The 15,953-nt window shown below is 34.0% G+C and overlaps 4 protein-coding genes and 1 long non-coding RNA gene across 5 annotated transcripts; 3 read left to right on the plus strand and 2 right to left on the minus strand.

Annotated features, from left to right (window-relative positions):
* The first annotated feature begins 608 nt into the window (after positions 1 to 608).
* Positions 609 to 2,543, plus strand: Larp7 (La related protein 7). The gene is made up of 2 exons (XM_075299266.1): positions 609 to 1,015; positions 1,083 to 2,543. Exons 1-2 carry the CDS (start codon positions 646 to 648, stop codon positions 2,504 to 2,506), a joined length of 1,794 nt encoding a protein of 597 aa, XP_075155381.1. The 5' UTR covers positions 609 to 645; the 3' UTR covers positions 2,507 to 2,543.
* amx (TM2 domain-containing protein 3 almondex) lies at positions 2,538 to 5,113 on the minus strand. Its single transcript, XM_075299267.1, has 2 exons — positions 4,741 to 5,113; positions 2,538 to 3,092 (listed from the first exon to the last, which is right to left on the minus strand). Exons 1-2 carry the CDS (start codon positions 5,065 to 5,067, stop codon positions 2,643 to 2,645), a joined length of 777 nt encoding a protein of 258 aa, XP_075155382.1. The 5' UTR covers positions 5,068 to 5,113; the 3' UTR covers positions 2,538 to 2,642.
* LOC142228758 (uncharacterized) lies at positions 3,153 to 4,389 on the plus strand. The gene is made up of 3 exons (XR_012720263.1): positions 3,153 to 3,426; positions 3,492 to 3,837; positions 3,902 to 4,389. It is a non-coding gene; the product is annotated as an uncharacterized LOC142228758 (long non-coding RNA).
* A 2,829-nt stretch (positions 5,114 to 7,942) lies between the features above and the next one.
* LOC142228528 (migration and invasion enhancer 1) lies at positions 7,943 to 8,520 on the plus strand. Its single transcript, XM_075298980.1, has 2 exons — positions 7,943 to 8,075; positions 8,135 to 8,520. Exons 1-2 carry the CDS (start codon positions 8,050 to 8,052, stop codon positions 8,394 to 8,396), a joined length of 288 nt encoding a protein of 95 aa, XP_075155095.1. The 5' UTR covers positions 7,943 to 8,049; the 3' UTR covers positions 8,397 to 8,520.
* mal (molybdenum cofactor sulfurase) lies at positions 8,508 to 14,281 on the minus strand. Its single transcript, XM_075298979.1, has 4 exons — positions 14,066 to 14,281; positions 13,813 to 13,957; positions 13,235 to 13,750; positions 8,508 to 10,135 (listed from the first exon to the last, which is right to left on the minus strand). The coding sequence occupies exons 1-4, from the start codon at positions 14,133 to 14,135 to the stop codon at positions 8,518 to 8,520; spliced, it is 2,349 nt and encodes a 782-aa protein (XP_075155094.1). The 5' UTR covers positions 14,136 to 14,281; the 3' UTR covers positions 8,508 to 8,517.
* Positions 14,282 to 15,953: the final 1,672 nt, after the last annotated feature.

The following is a 15,953-nucleotide window of genomic DNA, read 5'->3' on the forward strand; positions in this document are numbered from 1 at the left end:
GAGGCGAGATTTCAAATGTCAAAATAGTCTACTTAGCAAGAGAGCGGTTAATATACTACGTTCACACATACATTCGGTCATTCCCTCTAAAATTTTAATTCATTTTGCAAAAGCAATGCTCTCCCTGTTTCGTGATTTGCAAACCTTAAAATATAAAATTTTCGATCATTGTGTGAACGTAGTATTTGGAGTTTCCACTCTGAAACATTCCCAACAAACACAAGGATGAGTATTTTTCATAGGTAACGCCATATCAATTTGATAGTGAATTCCATCTTCATCATTAAATCAAATGGCCTTGCAAATTGCTTGCTTTCAATAGTTTTGAAGCATTAAAATGAGATCTAATTTGAAAAGTTGTTGCTAATATGCTGAGAAATTGTTGCTAACGTGTTGAACTCTACTGTTGAGGGTAATTTCTGTTTTTTGTTGAGAACGCGATTTTCTCAACAATTTCTCAAATTTAATTCTAATCTAATTCTTTGAAAAAATGTTGGGAGCGTATTGAATATAAGCATTGGAGAAATGCTTGTAATAACTATACCGTGTGAACACATAAAAATCTCTAACTCAGTCATAAACAAGAAATGCAAAATTGACAACACTACTCATATAGCAAGACAATTGTTTTTTACAACATCGAATATGGGCACTAAAACCAAAAAAAGTCGCAAGGATGATTTTGCATCCAAGGAACAGCAGGATGAGATATCGGAAACCGACGATTCGTCAAGTGTGACTCATGGTGAAAATGATGATCTTCAGAAAATCAGTCGAAAACGTAAAAAACATTGTGATATTACCCAATCGACCGAAACACCAACTCTCGATGAGGCAAATCTAGAACCACCAAGGGAACAGAGAACTGAAGAAGGTCAAACGGCACAAACTAAAAGCTATCGGAAACGCAAAAAACACTACTATAATGGAATACGAAATCAAATGGAATTCTATTTTGGCGATGCAAATCTAAGCAAAGATCGATTTCTTAAGCAATTAATAGACAAGGATCCGTGTAAGTAATGAATAATATGATTAAGTTAAAATTATTACAGGTTTAACTAATTGCAAGATATTTGCAGATATTTCCTTGGATGTATTCCTAACGTTTAATAAAATGAAAGCCATTACTACGCGTGTGGAGGACATTGCAAAGTCTCTAACAAATTCACAACTATTGGAGCTAGATGAAACACAAACAAAAGTCAAACGGAAGACTCCGTTGGTGGAAAATCGCAACGTGGACGAGAAAACAATTTATGTTGAAGCATTACCTCCTACCGCGGATCATGAATGGGTACGACAAATATTTGAGCGATTCGGCAAAGTCGAATACATTTCCTTACCCAAGTATGCTAAATCCCACAAGATCAAGGAATTCGGCTTCGTTGAGTTCGAAAAAGAGGAAAGTGTTGGCAAGGCCATCGAATCGTTTAAAGAATTCAACGGAGTACTATGTATGCAAGAAAAGGATCCCTCCGAATTGATCAGTGTAAAATCATTCATTAAAGAGCAAGCTGCCGAAGAAGGTGACATCTCTGAACCCAAAATTGATTCTAAGAAAAGATCTAACCAGGACATGGAAAACCAACCTGATTCCAAAAAAGTAAAAACTGAGTCGCATGATGCTGAGGAAACAACTTCCAACGTCGAAGAAGCCACGCCCCAAACCGATAATGAAAGTTCTGTGTCAAAAGAAAATGATGGTGAAGAAACGGAGAAGAAAAAACGGAGAAAACGTAAAAAGAAATCCAAATCGGAAGAAAAACTTAAACGCAAGGCAGAATTGAATACCGACGTTTCCTACTACGAATTGAAAATTTTACCCAAAAAGGATTGGAAACGACTTCGTAATAAGTATTTGAATCTGCAAAGGGAAAAGGTGGCAGAACTTAAACGTAAAGCATGGAAGGAACAGCAGGAACACAAAAGGCAAAATTCGGATATCACAAAGGATGAAGGTGGTTCCCAATTACCTCAAAAGGATAAAAAGAAAAAGTCGAAAGAATCTAAACATAAATTGCAGAAAATGAATATGAACTTTTATGGAGCTGCAGCGGAGGAACACCAACCGAAAACTCCTACAGCAGAAAAGGGTCAACATAACCCCGCACTTGAGCGCCCACCTCTTTTCACTTATGAAGAGGGTCTTATAGTTGAAATGTCTTTCCTGGAACCATGCATAAATGTCAAAGAATACAAAGCGGATATGCGCCAATACACATCCGTTAAATATGTGGATGTAAAAGAAGGCTCTATGCAAGCTTTCCTTAGGCTCGATTCGGCTGAGAAAGCAAACGAATTTTTGCAAAATGTCAGCTGTGCTGAATATCAATGCAAAATACTTTCTGGAGAAGCGGAAAAAGCTTATTGGCGTAAAATCGAAAAGGATCGGGAGCAAAAATTGAACAAACAAGTCAAAGTGCCACAAAAACGGGGTCGAGAAAAAGTGAAAAAACTTATCAGTAAACATATACGTTTTGGAGACGACGATGATAAGGAATAAGAGAATTGAAATAAAAAGAAATTTTATCAAATTAAAATTTTGGTTTGGTTTTGTTTACTTAAACTTTAACAATACATAAATATATTTGTCTACATCTATACTTAGGAGCTACTTTGTATATTACGGTTATCACGTTTTATATATACAGCGATCCATCGGCAGGACCCAAATAATGCAAAGATATCAACACTACATCAATTATAGTCCATACTCCTAGGCCACCGAAACTGAATAGTTTTCCGATACCCTCCTGCCAATGACCCAAATAAAATCGATCAGCTCCAAAACCCCCCAACGTAAGGCTTATTATAACAGCAGTACTCCATCGGTAGCCCTGCGTCCAATTGCATTTTATATTTCTTGTAAATGATCGATTTCCTAAACAAAACACATCCGGTCTCACTGTGCAATTGGTTTTATAAAATTGACCATTAACAGAGTTACAGTTTCCTTTCTGGTCACAAACTTGTTGCCATTTCTCAGTTTGATAGCAATAACGACAATTCATTTGATTCCAAAACCATCGACTTCCTTGACATTCAACCTGATGTAAAGCTGTACAATTTACATACAATTCCTGTCCATACCCAATAAACACAGGATGAGCGTTTTTCAAATGCAACATCTCTTCAGTTTGAGGGTAAATATAATTTTCAACATAAATTCAACTTGACTTGAAAAAGCTCATCTTCAATACATCTTCAAGTTGTTTGCGAATTACAACCAATTTGGCAAAATGTTGACGAAAACTTTGAAAATGTGTTGAAGATAATTGGAGAAAACTTTGACAAAACACTACCCTGAAATGCAACGAAAAAACCACATGGTTTTCAATACTACTTTGGACAACAAAGTTCGTGGAAGAAATACAAAAATGTGGAAATTTTTTAATAATCAATTGAAAATGCTTATAATAATTGGTAAGTAAAACTAAAACACGAAATGAAAACTTTAAGGAAGTCACTAAACTCAAATCTCTTTGCAGAAGACTAAAATATTTGGATGCTGATTCTTGGACACATTAAGAGGCTGGCCGATGAACAATGGTAGTGGCTTATCGAGAAGAGAAAGATTCCATAAATCAAAGTGCAACCAAAAAAACTTGGTATTTATGCTTTTCCATATCAACAACTACTGGATGATAATTCGCATCACATCGCATCATCGGTTTAATTTGTTATTTTGTGAATTGAAATTGCTGGAAATTTATTCCAATTATCTGGTCATCAAGTTCCTGAAAATTGCCAGTATTTTAATAACAACAATTTTGTAACACCAACGTTCTTGAGGAAATCACGAAGTACGTGGTCAGTTGAAAGAAATACAAATTGGTAAGTCAAAATAAAAAGTGAAATGAAAACATAATGGAAATCACAAAACTCGATTGTTTTGCAGAAAACTAATATCATTGGATGGTATATTCTTGGAAGATGTTGGCCGATGAAAAACCAATGAAGGAAACAACAAAGAAAAGTTTTCAGAAAACTTACAAAGTGCAACCAATTAAAACAAAGTGCAACAATTCCAATATCAATAACTTCTGGATGAAAATGTGCATTACATTAATTTACATCCCGTCATCAGGTTGATATTTTGTGATTTCCTCTTGCTGGAATCTATTCTAACACACAAGCCAGCAAGTTCCTCGATAGTAATTATTTCAAATTGCCAGCATATTAATTAATAGTTATTTGACACCAACGTTATGGAGGAAATGGAATTATACATGTAAAAATGTTTAAGATATTTAAAGTTGTATTCATAGTTTTATTTATTAATATGTTTAATAAGATAATTACATTTTGATTGGTATTATATTATTATTTTTATATATTATTAATGTTATTTTTAAGATTATTATATTTGTTAACGAAAAAAATAATAAAATTTACAAAATCCCTAGAAATTTAGTATTGACTTTCAGTTAGAACTAGGATTGACTTTCATACAAATTGTGGTTTTAAAGGATTCGCAACAATGCTAATTTTTTATTTTTCTCACGTTGAAAAATGTTTGAGAAATTATTGAGTAGCGATGCATTTCAATTTGAGGATTACAATTGAGAAATTATTGCTATTGTGTTGAATTTTACTGTTGAGGGTAATGTCTGTTTTTTGTTGAGAACGCGATTTTCTCAACAATTTCTCAACTTGAATATTACCCTAATCCTTTGAAAAAATGTTTGAAAAATTATTGCATTTTAGTATTTTTCAAACGTTTGTGTTTATTGGGTAGTTGCAGGTGTGATTATAAATGCATTTTATGCAAGGAAATAGAAGTTCACTGCAATTCAATTTTGCTGTATTCTGACATTGCGATAACTGTTGGGTTGTTTCGTTAAAGTTCCGGATCACATAGGGCGCTACCTCATTGTTTGTGTTTGGAACAGCTCCTCCGCCTTTTTCCTCTGTGTTACTTTGTCGTATGCCACTGAGAACGAATATCCATATCAGCATTATAGCATTTCGACGATCTATAACTATACAGCGTGACATTGTTATAGGTAAATAGTTTCTGTGGGATTCTGGGATTCGATGAAAGCAGATTTGTAAACAATTCATTCACAATTGATTGTCATCGTTGCTGTAATCTAAAGTAGACGTGCAACGTCAACGGTGTGTCATCGAATTGGAAATGACCCAATACACACAAGCATGGGAGAAATGCTTACATTCAATAAGCTTTCAAATATTTTGTGAACGATTTAGCACAGAATTCCATTTGAGAAAATCGAATTCTCAACAAAAAATTAATTTTAGGCTAAACTCTAGTTTAGCTATACTTCTCAGATTTTTTTCAAAACTTCACAGATGGTAGTACTCTTTGAGCAGATTACAACAACAACTTTTTTTCTCGGCGGTCGTAACCGGATAACCGGTTATTCGGTTCTAAAGTGTAAGTTAAAAATCCTTAATATATCCGGTTCTATAGGACCGATTACTTTGAAAAGTGCATCACTAGAAAGGTCTTGAAGAGACCTTTAAAATGATGTATGAACCGTTATATAAGCTTCATCCGTTCCAGCTGTACGGGTAAAAACTTGTATTTTTCGGAACCGGTTTTTTATAAATAAGCTTATATCTCAAAAACTGCTCCATATAAAAGTACTAAATAACGGATTGCATTGTGTAACTAACACTTCTACCTTTCCATCAAGGTCAAAATCAAGCTGCTATCTTTACTATAACCGGTGATATTAACTATTATATATCCATATACGGTTTAAAAAATAAAAAAATCGCGCGATTTTTTTGAAAAAATTTTTTGCCAGCGGCGCTTTCTTATTCTTATAATTAGACATATTACCCATATCCTATCCGTATAAGATTAGAAATATAAAAAATTTTTTCAAAAAAATCGCGCGATTTCAGATCAAATATATCCGGTTCTAACGGCGATATAGGCAAGCAAATGACTTTAACGGATAGGTAGAAGTGTTAGCTACACAATGCAATTATTACTTTTGTACCTTTACATTGAGCGTTTTTGGATTAAAAGCCGGTTTTGTAAAAAAACCGGTTCAAAAACACCTATTTTTCCATCTAAAACCTAAACTGATAACCGGATAAACTCAAATTGTACCTCATTTGAAAGGTCGTATCTTAAGCTTTCTAGTGATGTAATCGTAATCGGTTCACTAAACCCGGTTTTATTAACGATAAATTCAAATTTTACGTTTACAATTACATTTCAGATCAAATATATCCGGTTCTAAGGCAGATATCGGCAAGCAAATGACTTTAACGGATAGGTAGAAGTGTAAGCTACACAATGCAATTAGTAATTTTGTACCTTTACATCGAGCGTTTTTGGATTAAAGGACGGTTTTGTAAAAAAAACCGGTTCAAAAATACGTATTTTTTCATATAAAACCTAAACTAATAACCGGATAATCTCGAGTTGCACCTCATTTGAAAGGTCGTATCTCTAGCTTTCTAGTGATGTACATTTGAAAGTAATCGGTTCACTAAAACCGGTTTTATTAACGATTATTTGCTTACACTTTAGGTTCAAATAACCGGTTAACCGGTTACGACCGCCAACCGGTTACTCTTTATTTCGATATTAAATTTAATTCTCTATCGACCCAAAAAAAATTTTTTTTTTTTTACGAGGTATAGCTAAACTAGAGTTGCTCCTGGCGTTCACCCTCAACTTGATATGAAATACCATAATTAGGATGTAATAATCATTAAACATTAAATTATTTGAATCTTACTGGATTCAAAAGATTTTCCATAAAATTTTATGCATTTTTGTTTTTAATTTCTCTTTAGCTCTTAAAAATTGCCCTTTGGTAGTGATGGGGATATCATTCAAAATAGACGCAAAGGAAAACCCATAAGTGTCTCAAAAAAAAAAGGAATGCTTGGCAGAGGTTTTATACCAAAACTTTAAATTAAAAACTCTCTATTATTAGCTCCGTTTGAATACCCGATGATATGTTTTTTTTTTTTTTTAATTACCACAAATTTTTTTCTGGAAGTCGTTTGTTTATTAAAAAAAAGAGGACAAGATCAAATTTGACATTTGAGAAATAAAGACCGATACACAATGAACACGCCGCTTAATTCTTCACTTTATTCTTTGCTTTGAAAAAAGTTGAAGAACAAGTAATGATATGAGACGGCACTCAATAAATGTAGGCTTGGCGCCGAAGCATCAAAAAACATGAAGCGAGCGTTGCGCTTTTCTAAGTGTGTTGGGAAAAATAAAGCCGCTTTAAAGCAAAAAAAAAAAACTAAAGCACACGCCTGCTTTTTTTCATTGTGTTTCGACCTTAAAGCCGGAAATTTAGCTCAATTCATACGCACTTTCTTTTCCATCTAGATTACGTCAAGATTTAACAGGTATATGTTTGTTTTCATACCACATATAATTTTGATTATTTCAGAAAAAAATAATCGCGAAAATAAAGTGATTTTCAACTCGAAAATCGAACATAGTAGCGGCCTATGGAGAAGTTGCAAATTTTTGTTGGAGATTTGTCCCAGTACAAACTTACAAGAGATTGAACATAATTATCAGCTGCTGGCCAAAAACAATACATTTCACAGTGTCAATTAGAAGCGTTTTAATGAGAGAATGAAGCCAACACATTTTTATCTCCCGCGGCGGCGGTTGACGGTTAAGCCGATAAAAATTTGTATATTCGGCGGCGGATATTTATCCATTATAAAATCAAATTGAGGCTATCTTAATGGTTATGAGATTAGTTGTACAACCAATTTCACAATCAAACTTAAATATCATTAAAATCTTTTCAGCAAAATTTTTGCGAACTTGTTTTAGAAACCTAATCTTGAATAATTGTGGATCGAAAGTTAAAAATTTTGGTACTGAAGTACGCAAACAGAAATATTGTAGTCCACCATGAATTGATCGTAAAAACAGGACTATTACAAAATGACAATATTTCGTACACAGTACCTGTTATTTTTTCATGTCATTTGATATTGCGAATGTAAACAATTGGCAAAACTCGAAACGGATATTTCACTTTGCATTCATTTTCATTTATCCATTTTTCCGTTACTTTTAGTATGGTTAAAGTCGATGTGGAATACTGGTAAGTACAATAAAACAATAATTTCAATTTAGTTTTGTTATAAAGTTAATTTTCTAAAGTGGGAAGTGTAACTTCGAGTGGCAATGTAAAATGTTGCAAAACTTTTTACTAGAACAGAAACCCGACACAGAGGTCATATGCCACAAGGGAAGACAAGGATCTTTTGAAGTGAAAATTAATGAAGAATTGGTGCACTCGAAGTTGGGTTCTCTGGCATTTCCTGACCACCAAAGCGTTCTGGACAACGTGAAGCGTGCAGAGTTGGGTCAGCCAATGGAGAAAACAAAAGAACAACCCATTGATAACTGCATACTAATGTGATTTTAAATTGCTTAAATTATGTCGCCACCTAGCACAGCTGTGGGCCAAATAAGTGTGACTTATATTATGGCCAATACCAAATTACATAATGTTTAAATAAAGCTATAGGAATTTGTTAATGTTATTTTGTAGTTTTTTTCTTTATTATTACTTCGTCTTGCAGTGATAGCATTTCACCTTCCGTAGGTGTTCGGCTTAGGGATAAGTAAATACCAAAACGTATTTTTCCTCCAAATTCTCGAGCAATGGTACGCAAAGGTTCAGCTGTTTTTTGTCCAGTTTGCTGATCTATGCAAATCATTTGACAACGTGTACAAAAACTGTGTACTTCAAAGCGAGTACTACCAATTTGCAAGGATTCAATGTCATTCTCTTCGAATGCCTTATTGGTTTCAATAACAAAATTTGCTCTAAATCGATTGATAGTGCTTTGTAGGGGCTCTGTTTCGGTGGTTATTTTCTGAGATAACCATTTGGCCGAAACCCTATTGATGAGTAGAAATTGAGCCTGATTCGTCAATGATAAGTCTTTGGTATCACCATCTTGGGATTTTCTTTGATTGTGTTGTTTGACTAATCTCAAACCAGGAGTTTCTAAGCAATCTTCAAGCCATTGGGCAACTTCGTCTCCACAGTCATAGCCGGTTACTAAATCTTTGCATACCTTACTTTGACAAAAAGCAGGATTAACCCTATCGGAGTCCTCAAAAACGGGATTTATTTGAACAGAAACCGGTGGCATGTTTGGAAAACCTAATTCCAGAACACCCTTTTCTCTATATATCTTAGGCTTTATGAGGCATAGTCTTGTATGATGTTTTTGTGTCATAGCCATACCTGTAGAGTCCACTATCATCCAGCAGCGGTCATATAAAAGACCAGTGGATTGCAATGGCCATGATTCGGTGATTTTATAGGATCCACACGATTTTATGGGATAAATGCAAATTTCTTTCAATTGAGGTTTTCTGCGTAATCTATCTGGAATATGTTGTAATGGCTTTGGTATTTCGGATGCTTCCATTAGGGATAACCGTTTTTCAGCGGTAGTTAAGTAACATTCCCTAATCATATCAACCACACGGTCCACATCTGACTTTCTTGTCATATAGCCAAAGGATATTCGCACAGCTCCGGTAGGCATGCCATCCACGAGATCATTATAATCACTACAAATGTGACCCGACTCATATTGTTTACGTATATCATCATTACTTAATTGTAAAAACCATTGACAAGCTCCAGGATTGCAAAAACAGCCAGTTCTTAGTTGTATATTGTGAACGGCAGCCAAACAAGCAAGTTCCGCAAAACCCACAAAAGAGCCATCATCATTGAGTACATTGAAGGTAATAACACCACCTTGTATAGTTTTGTTCTCGTAACCGTTGTGATTATAGAACATAAGAAGTGGTTGCCCATTACTGTGCTTTAGGTCAGCTAAACTTTTAAAACCATATTGCGCCAATTGAAATACGTAGCAACTTATACGTTCCATTGTGCTCTTTTCCTTTGTTGGAGGTATTAAACGGTCTAAAGTTCTAAAACCTTCTAAAATGGAAGAAATGGCCAGAAATGGTATAGTCCCATCTTCAAAGCGTGATGTAAAGACTTCACGTTTTTCGTGGAAATTTTCACGAGTCATAGCTATATTGACAGTGCCGCCACCATAATACGTTTTCTTGAGTACAGCCTGGCCCCGCTTACTTACTATTAAAGCTCCAACACCGGTAGGGTAACTAAAAAAAAAATAATAATTATTATTATTTTTAATATGGTCCATGCTCCGAACATATATTTTTTGCATAAGCATATACAGGCGAGGTTTGAAGATGAGCAATTTTCTTGTTGAGCAGCAATTATTTTGCAAATATATTTTAATGACTTTTTGACGAAGATAACTACTGAAAATTAGTTCATAGTGAGTTGGAAGACATTCGCTTAGGGACTTGTAAGGATATTACAGTGCAAAAGTATACCAAAAACTACTTTGGGTTCTTTTTGCTTTTGCTTTTGAAAAAAAAAATTATAAACTAAAAATTTTATAATTTATTCGTTAGGCCCTAAAGTACAAAAATAACAGCAGAAATCGATTGCTGCTTTATAACAGCAGAAATCGATTGCTGCTTTTAGCAGACTTTTCTATGAGTGTGGAGATCTCCACTATGTAACTATTTGTAGTATTAGGTAAACAGAATGTCATTTTAGATCGATTGATCCTCAAACGCACTATGCAATATAGGATCCCGACCTATAGTGATAATCTTGCTTATGTTTTTAGGGATTATGATTCTATTTCACTGGATGATTTGTCTCTCGCGGCATTGAATACTGACTTTTCTGCTATTTATTTTACTAATGATACTGACACACAACTCTCAATCCTGAGTAATATTTTATATGCATTGTTTAATTACTATGTCCCTTTGAGGTCAAGAGTAATTAGAAATGACAAGCCTATATGGTATGATAACAGAGACATACGTCGAGCTATTATTAATAGGGATCTCTCTCACCAGGATTTTATTGAGAATCGATCCGTCGAAAGTAGATCTCGTTTCAAGATGTATAGAGCTATTGCCCGTTGAACCATTCGACGAGTTAAACGTTCGTATGGTTTTCGAATGTTTCAAAACTGCAAGAGTTACAAGGAATTGTGGTCTAGAGTTCGTTCTACGGGAGTTCTCGATTCTAATTTCTGTGATAGCGATAACTGTGATATAGATCTAGATAATCTTAATAATTATTTTACTACGCCTCATTATGTACCTGTTAATAGCTTAGGAAATTTTATATACGAGGATGATCGCAATAACTGTCTTAGTTTTAGAAATATAGATATGGTAGAATTAGAAAGTGCAATATACAGAATTAAGTCCAACGCAGTTGGTTCTGACGATATACCTATTAGATTTGTTAAATTGATTTTTCCATTTGTATCACAGCATATTTTGCACTTGTTTAATACTATTATATTGACTAATAAATTTCCTATGACTTGGAAACTGGCTAGAGTGGCGCCGATGAGGAAAAAGGGTACTAGTGGTAATGACTGCTCTGATTTTCGTCCCATTTCTATCCTTCCAGCTTTATCAAAGGTCTTTGAGATAATAATAAAGGACCAACTTATTGAACATCTTGATCGTTACTCATTAATTTATGACTGTCAGTCGGGCTTCAGGAGACATCATAGTACCACATCTCTTATGATTAAGCTAACGGATGACATTAGGCGGGCACTTGATAGAGGTGACCCATGTATTCTCGCGGCCCTTGATTTGAGTAAAGCTTTCGATTCAGTCGACCATATTATACTACATTCGAAGCTCTGCCACGAATTTAAATTTTCTTCTACAGCTTGTAGACTTTTATTGTCTTTCCTGTCTGGTCGCTCTCAATATATTCGATGCGATGGTCGTGTGTCTGGTGTTAATGCAATTTCTACCGGTGTTCCTCAGGGTTCCATTTTAGGTCCTGTGTTGTTCATGTTGTATGTCAATGATGTTCGGCTCTGTGTTCAACATGTAGATATGGGAATTTATGCGGACGATTTTCAGCTCTTGAGTACGTGTACTAGTGGAGGATTATCACGCTGCATTTCACATTTGGACGACGATATTGGGAGGATATGCGACTGGGCCCGTCGCAACCATCTCAACATTAATATTCCGAAAACTAAATGTATAGTGTTTAACTACTCACGTCGCCAAAATACTCCTCAAAGTATAACTGTGCAGAATCATATAGTCTTTTCGAAAGATGTCATAACTTCTCTTGGTTATCAAATTGACTCCAATTTGGTTTTTGCGCAGCATATTGCCCACATCTGCTCCAAACTAAATCTCATCCTAAAAAAGTTGTACAGCATAAATGTGATCTTGCCTACGCAAATAAAGTACATGTTGGCTCACTCGTTACTAATGCCTCATATATTGTACGGAGCTGAGGTATATACTGGTACCAATAGGTCAAATATTCGCAGGTTTGAATCTTCATTTCACAGTATTTTAAGGTATGTCTATGGTCGTAACTGCCGACGTAATTATGTGTATTTCACGCATCAGTTCCTTGGCTGTACTTTTGAGCACTTCCTAAGCATAAGATGCCTTAGTTTTTTCTTTAGCATTATAAAACATGGTGAACCCGCTTACCTCCAATGTTTTAATTTTCTAAACTCTACTCGTAATACTCAAATTCTAATAGAGACTTTCTCACACCTTGTTTTTGAAAGATCGTTCATAATTCGTTTATCCAGATTATGGAATGCAATTCCATCCGATTATAAGAACTTTTCCGTAAGTCTAAGCGCTTTTAAAAGTAAACTAATTCAGTATTTTAATTATAACAATTAACTTTGTTTTTGTATCATCACTGATAATTACCTCCATATGCGGTGTTGCGTTTTTTTGGTGTTTAGGTAAAGAAATGTGCGTGTAGTTTTTCAGCTATTGAGAATATTGTATTCACATTAGTTTTAAGTATTATTATGATTTTTTTCCTTTGCATTTGTAATTTCTTTAGCTTGTTGTACTTTTTTTTTAAATCTATCAATGTATGGTCCAAGAGGGCTTAATTGATTAAATAAATGTTTGAATTGAATTGAATCTCCATGGACCTTTCCAAATGTACATGAATGAAGAAAAACTTGCTATAAATTTTTGAGGAATGGAAATCGTATATCAACTCAAATTAAACATATATTTCCTTTAGATCTTCTAATTACCTATCGCCCAAAATTACACGACCGTGCATTTAGAGTTATAACGTTATGAAGTATACACAGGCGTGCCCTAACGATTCAGTTTTATAAAAATTCCTGTAGTAATAAAACAGCTTACCCAAACATTTTATAAAATGAGATACAGATGAAATCAGGTTGATATTTCTGGCAGTCCAAAAAGTTAGTACCGACATATGCAGCTGCATCTAAGCACACAAAATAATTGCTATTAGCTGTAATTTTGTTATTCTCCCCTGCCACTTGTTTCCCATGATTGACAAAACCATTCTTCTGCACATAAGGTATTATTTCCAATGGCATTTTATAGCCACTAAAATTGCACTGTGCTGAGAATACAAGTAGCGAATTGGCAGAAGTTGATTTATTTTCCGCAGTATTGCTCGATTTCAAGTTGAGCAGTAATTCATTTTTAGTGAGAACATATTTGTTCTTGGTTTTAACCAATTCTCGCATGCCCAACACAGACGTATGGTTCTCTTGGCAATAATAGAAACTTCCAGTTTCTTCAGTTCCAAAATCAAACGACTCTCCAACCAATTTAAGTGATGCAGTAGCATTGGCCGTAAACACAACATTATATACGGATGGATCAGCATTGAAATGACTTAGGATTCTGTAAGGAAACAACGAATTTTTTTTTATACTAATCTCTCTTGGATAGCATATTCAAATTACCTATATCGCACTTGATCCACCAAATCTGCAGTTACTTTACATGTATGAGGATTACAGAATAAATTCTCTTTTAGAATTTTTCCAGCAGCATCCACTTGACTTTCACTGTACAGTGTAGTACCTGCATGATCTAAGTAAGTGTTATCTGCAAAATGAATGTAATAACAAAATGCATTAGAACGGTCCGTTCAAAACCATAACTTATTTCAATGTCAAATCAAAGCTTCAAATAATTGATGTATATGATACTTGCCTCCAACACGTTTAAATTCCTTGGCAATGTTATTTATTTCAGCCTCTGTGAATTCCCAATGATTTGCCATATTATTTTTGGAGAACTAAACAAACTACCTTTCGTTGGTGAATACGATATTCTGTTATCAAACGACAAAAAAAAACTAGATAATGATAAATGCCAATATCAGAAACCGAACTTGACGGTCTAATAGCTTAATAGCAACTGCTTCGTATCTCGAATGAAATTCTAAATAAGAGTTGCCAAGTAGACTAGACTATAAAATGTATAGTTTGTTCAAAATTTAATCAGCAAATCCCCTGGATAATGTATGTTCTCTACTTTAGTATGATAGGTGAATAATTTTGTCTTTCCACTTGTAACACATATCGACTGTTAAATAGAACAAGACTTATGAGAAGGTTAGGTGAAAATTTACCTCAATCTTTTTATATATATAAGCACACATAGAAAAAAGTCTGATAAAAACAGCTGTCGGTTTCTGCTGTTGTATGTTTTGTACTTTGTGGTCCAGCGGACAATTTTTTAAAATTTGTAAATTCTAAAATGTCACCCAAGGCCCAACAATCGTATTTTCTCCATACATTTGTCCTATAATATACTTGTATACACCTATTACGGCCATCAACAGAAAGAAAAATAAAAATAAATATTTTATCCGGTTAATTTTAACCGAAATATTTTCAGCAGTTAAGTTCCTAACAGGATGGCAGATATGTCTATACTTCGGTTTAAATGTTCGTTAACTAACGTTGCACTAACGGAGCTTCATGAAAATTGGAGTTAAAATGCGATAAGCAAACTTTTTTGCTGTTAAGCCCTAATTTGAGAAATATTCATATTTAGACAAAACCAAATATGATTATGGCCAATCGAGTTTAACAATAGCATACACATTTCAGCGAACAGTGACCCCCATTTTCAGCAAATTTTTCTACTGTGTCTACTAACACATTTCTTTGAGTGTTTCCATGGTAGGGTGGATGATCTTCGGCACTGGCGAACTTGCTTCTTTTAAAATTATCCATGCGTGTGGCTATCATATAGATATAATTGGTCACGAAATAGATTTGTTGCATTTTTGCTTTATTGTGTAAAACATCGTAATCAGATTGAAAGCTGTTTATTAAACAAATACAACCTTAACAAAATTTCATATATAAACAAATATAAACAAATTACATTTACATTACTTTGAATTTATAATTTAGACTAATTTATTTATATTTATTTTAGTTGCAAACGTTTACTTCATTTAAATTTTCAAAGATATTTATCAAAGAAATTTAATTTTATTAAAGCAATATTTTTCCCACTTCATATGGAAATCAAGTTTAGTATTATAAGGTTTTTGTTTTTTTTTATTTCCTGTAGCTTTATTCTAGCTATTTAAGATACATCCAATAATTCAGATATTGTTGTTTATTGTAATATATATTATTGGCCATGTTGGCTTCATATTACAAATATGTTCAATAAAATGAAATGAAATTGGATAGAGAAAGTTCTGCTCATCAATTTTGTGTGACCAATAATTTTCATTGCGAAACCCGAACTTAACACCGAGCTCAATGCATTTCTACAATTTAGACCAACAATAACAATTTTTTGGTTGATTTTTAGTCCATTGTTACATGGGTAACTTGATAAGCCTGATACAAAAGCAATTTACTATCGAAAGTTCAGCCAGATGGACTCGTATTTTTGTTTACCACATATAGGAGCCACGGTTGGCACTCGAGCCAAAAATAATCTACCCAAGTTTGGAGAAAATTTTACCACAAAACTACCAAATAAATATTTTTATTTCTATAGAAAATTTTGACAAGATTTTATTTCTCCAAATTTTAAAAATAGGTTCTATCGATTTTACTGGACTTTTTTG

Source organism: Haematobia irritans, chromosome 3 (genome assembly GCF_050003625.1).
Source record: "Haematobia irritans isolate KBUSLIRL chromosome 3, ASM5000362v1, whole genome shotgun sequence".
Classification (NCBI taxonomy): Eukaryota; Metazoa; Arthropoda; class Insecta; order Diptera; family Muscidae; genus Haematobia; species Haematobia irritans.